This window comes from Salpingoeca rosetta, assembly GCF_000188695.1.
Source record: "Salpingoeca rosetta unplaced genomic scaffold supercont1.1, whole genome shotgun sequence".
NCBI lineage: Eukaryota > Choanoflagellata > Craspedida > Salpingoecidae > Salpingoeca > Salpingoeca rosetta.
Window position 1 is genome coordinate 1,751,019 of NW_004457740.1, and position 3,117 is coordinate 1,754,135.

The 3,117-nt window shown below is 53.2% G+C and overlaps 2 protein-coding genes across 2 annotated transcripts in view; one reads left to right on the forward strand and one right to left on the reverse strand.

Annotated features, from left to right (window-relative positions):
- Nucleotides 1–182: 182 nt before the first annotated feature.
- Nucleotides 183–2,781, reverse strand: PTSG_00391 (myo-inositol oxidase; the record flags this gene model as incomplete). The annotated part of the gene is made up of 8 exons (XM_004998883.1): nt 2,629–2,781; nt 2,310–2,402; nt 1,908–2,005; nt 1,475–1,620; nt 1,066–1,240; nt 754–835; nt 437–519; nt 183–252 (listed from the first exon to the last, which is right to left on the reverse strand). Exons 1-8 carry the CDS (start codon nt 2,644–2,646, stop codon nt 183–185), a joined length of 765 nt encoding a protein of 254 aa, XP_004998940.1. The 5' UTR covers nt 2,647–2,781.
- A 32-nt stretch (nt 2,782–2,813) lies between these two features.
- Nucleotides 2,814–3,117, forward strand: part of PTSG_00392 (uncharacterized protein) — a gene marked incomplete at its 5' end in the record, with an annotated part of 3,455 nt that continues 3,151 nt past the window's right edge. Inside the window, one exon of the mRNA XM_004998884.1 lies at nt 2,814–2,834. Within this exon, the coding sequence (XP_004998941.1) occupies nt 2,814–2,834 (21 nt within the window). The remainder of the gene's footprint in view (nt 2,835–3,117) is intronic.

Below are 3,117 nucleotides of genomic sequence, written 5' to 3' on the forward strand. Positions count from 1 at the left end.
GTGTGTGTGTGTGTGTGTGTGTGTGTGTGTGTGTGTGTGTGTGTGTGTGTGTGTGTGTGTGTGTGTGTGTGTGTGTGTGTGTGTGTGTGTGTGTGTGTGTGTGTGTGTGTGTGTGTGTGTGTGTGTGGTGATTTGAGCTGTTTGCTCCTGCAGAGTGTGCACGTGCGACGTGTGTCATGGACTCACTTGAACTCGCGAACCCATTTCAGCATGTCGCGGTCCGTATCGTCGAGCAAATGCCCATACGCCTCCCTGTTGTGATGTGATGTGCGTGTGTGTGTGTATGTGTGTGTGTAGATGAACACCAGCGAGTGTGAGTATTGCTGGAATTATGAGGAGATGACAAATTACACACAAACGCACGCGTGCATTGCTCTGAGAGTGCAACCGACAACTACACCCCTCCCATGATCTTCTTCCTGACACGTTCACGCACTTTGTGTGCCACGGGTAGAACGAGTGGAACCGGATCATGTACAGCGCCTCAATCGGCAGCGTGCACTTGTTGTGCAGCAGCACCTGTCGCATCAGATGTGCGTATGTGTGTGTGTGCGTGTGTGTGTGTGTGCGTGTGTGTGTGTGTGATATTTCGTTTTCAGCGAACAAGTGCATGGGTCTCTGTGCGGCCTGTCATGACAATGCATACACCCTAACCAGCCGGTAACGGCTGCAAATTCACCACTGCTCACGCACGCATACACACACTCAACACTGCAAACACACACGCACTATCACCCTGCAACGCTGTTGTACCTGGTAGAGGTATTCGTCGTGGCCCCACGCCATCGTGATGTTGCGCAGCCCACAGCCCGGCTCATAAATGCCAGCATCAGTGCTGGAGTTGAGAGACAGAACATGTCGTGGGGAGTGGGGGACAGACAGGCACAGAGAGAGAGAGAGAGAAAGCCACAAGATCAATCACCACAGGATGAATGTGGTGAATGAACACACAGACATGATGTAGCCTAAACATAACGAAGACACACACAAACATGCACACCCACAAACCACACGACTAACACACGCACACACAAACATGCACACAAGTCACGCACACATACACACCTGTACTCCTTCACTTGTGTGTCTGGGTTGAGGTCGAGGAGATCGGGGAAGACAATAGTGTCTGAGAACTTGCAGCCGAGCGGAAATGTGTCGCCGACGGTGGACCACTGGGGCTGCCCCCACAGGGCCATCACCTTGCCCAGGTCGTGAATCAGGCCGGTCAGGTGGAACCAGTCTGAATGGGCCACGACAGCACCGCAAAATCAGGGGCAATGGCAAAAGGTGAGGAGGTTGAATGCACACATACGTGCGTGTTGCGTGTTAGCCTTGATACATTTGATGCACCATGACCTCACACACACACACACACATACACGCTCACGAGCGCGCGCACACAGAGAGAGAGCACAAACCAGAAACCGCAAAACACTCAAGTAACACAAAATCGCACAAATCACCCACGCCCCACCTTTGTCTGGATGCTTTTCGCGGATGCGCTCGGCCGTCTGGAAGGCGTGCATGATGTTGGGCACATCCACATCCGGGTCGCTGTCGTCGACAAGCTTGTTGAGCTCCGTCAGTGCGTCCATCACGTTCATCTCAGCATGGTCGAACCTGACGCCAGAATAAAGGCAGGCAAACAGAGTGAGCGGTAGGTGTGTGTGTGGGGGGCAGGGAGGGAGCACAGGGAAAGAGACACAGAGGGAGTGAGTTACCCAGACACACACGCACACGGAGAGAGAGAGAGAGGCGCACACACACACACACACACACACACACACACATTCATACACACACACACACATATTCACGTCCACCCATGCGCCAGTGAGCGGCCAGGGTTGCTATGGAAGCCAAAGTGCACGCGGAACATGTGAGACATCTCCAATTCATACACGTACTTGCACCAGAGCGCCTTCTGTGTCTTGGCATATTCCAAGGTCTGGTTCTCATACATCTTGCGGTAGTTTTCGCGCACAATGGCAAAGCGCGGCGTGTGCTGTGTGGTCAACCAGAAAAGAAAAAGACAAGGCGACGTTTTGGTTGGTGATAAACGGCGACACACTTGCTAGGAACCCGTGCAGCGTCCACCGAAACCACACAAACGCACACAACGAAGAACACACACACACACACACACACACACACACACACACACACACACACACACACACACACACACACACACACACACACACACACACACACACACACACACACACACGCACGCATAAGCGCACAAACACAAACACACGCGCGCGCGCGTTCATACACATATACACACACAGAACTGCCACACAGACCTCAAAGTCGCGGAAATCCTTGACTTCCTTGCCTTCCGGGCGGAACTCGGACGGATCGAAGCAAGCGACCTGACCGCCCTCTTGGACAATCTCCTGCACCATGGAAAATAGATGGAAGACATGAATTGCACAGAGTAAGACCGTGTTCGCAGCAACGCATCGATACACGAGCCTCAGGTGGAAAACAACGACCCCTGTCTGGAAACCAACGACCTTGGTGTGGCAAGCAAGGACCCCCCCCCCCCCTTTCCACCACCACCACCAACACCAACACCACCAACAACAACGACAGCAACAGGAGCGTCAGCAGAGCACTCACCTCTTGGAGCAGGCGCATGATGCTGGCTGGCTGGCTGGTCGTGCTTGTTGCGTCGTTGTTTTGGCTGGAGGACAACAATGCTGAAGATCGGCAATGATTTGCATGGAAATTCGAGGTCAGTGTTTTTGCGCAAGAACGCAGGATTGGTTTGCCATTTGCAGCTGTCACTCGTTACAATTGGCAAAATGGCCTCCGACTTTGAGCGGGTGAGCGCGAAAACAACCACTGCATCGTGAGGAAGGACAAGTGACGTGGTGTTGTGATGGTGTGGTGTGGTGTTGTGTTTGCCGCTCACCTCCGTGCCCCTTTCCGCCTCGACTGTGCATGCGTGCATGCGTGCATGCGTGTGTGTGTGTGTGTGTGTGTGTGTGTGTGTGTGTGTGTGTGTGTGTGTGTGTGTGTGTGTCTGTGTCTGTGTCTGTGTGTGTGTCTGTGTGTCTGTGTGTGTGTCTGTGTCTGTGTGTATGTGTGTGTGTGTGTCTGTCTGTG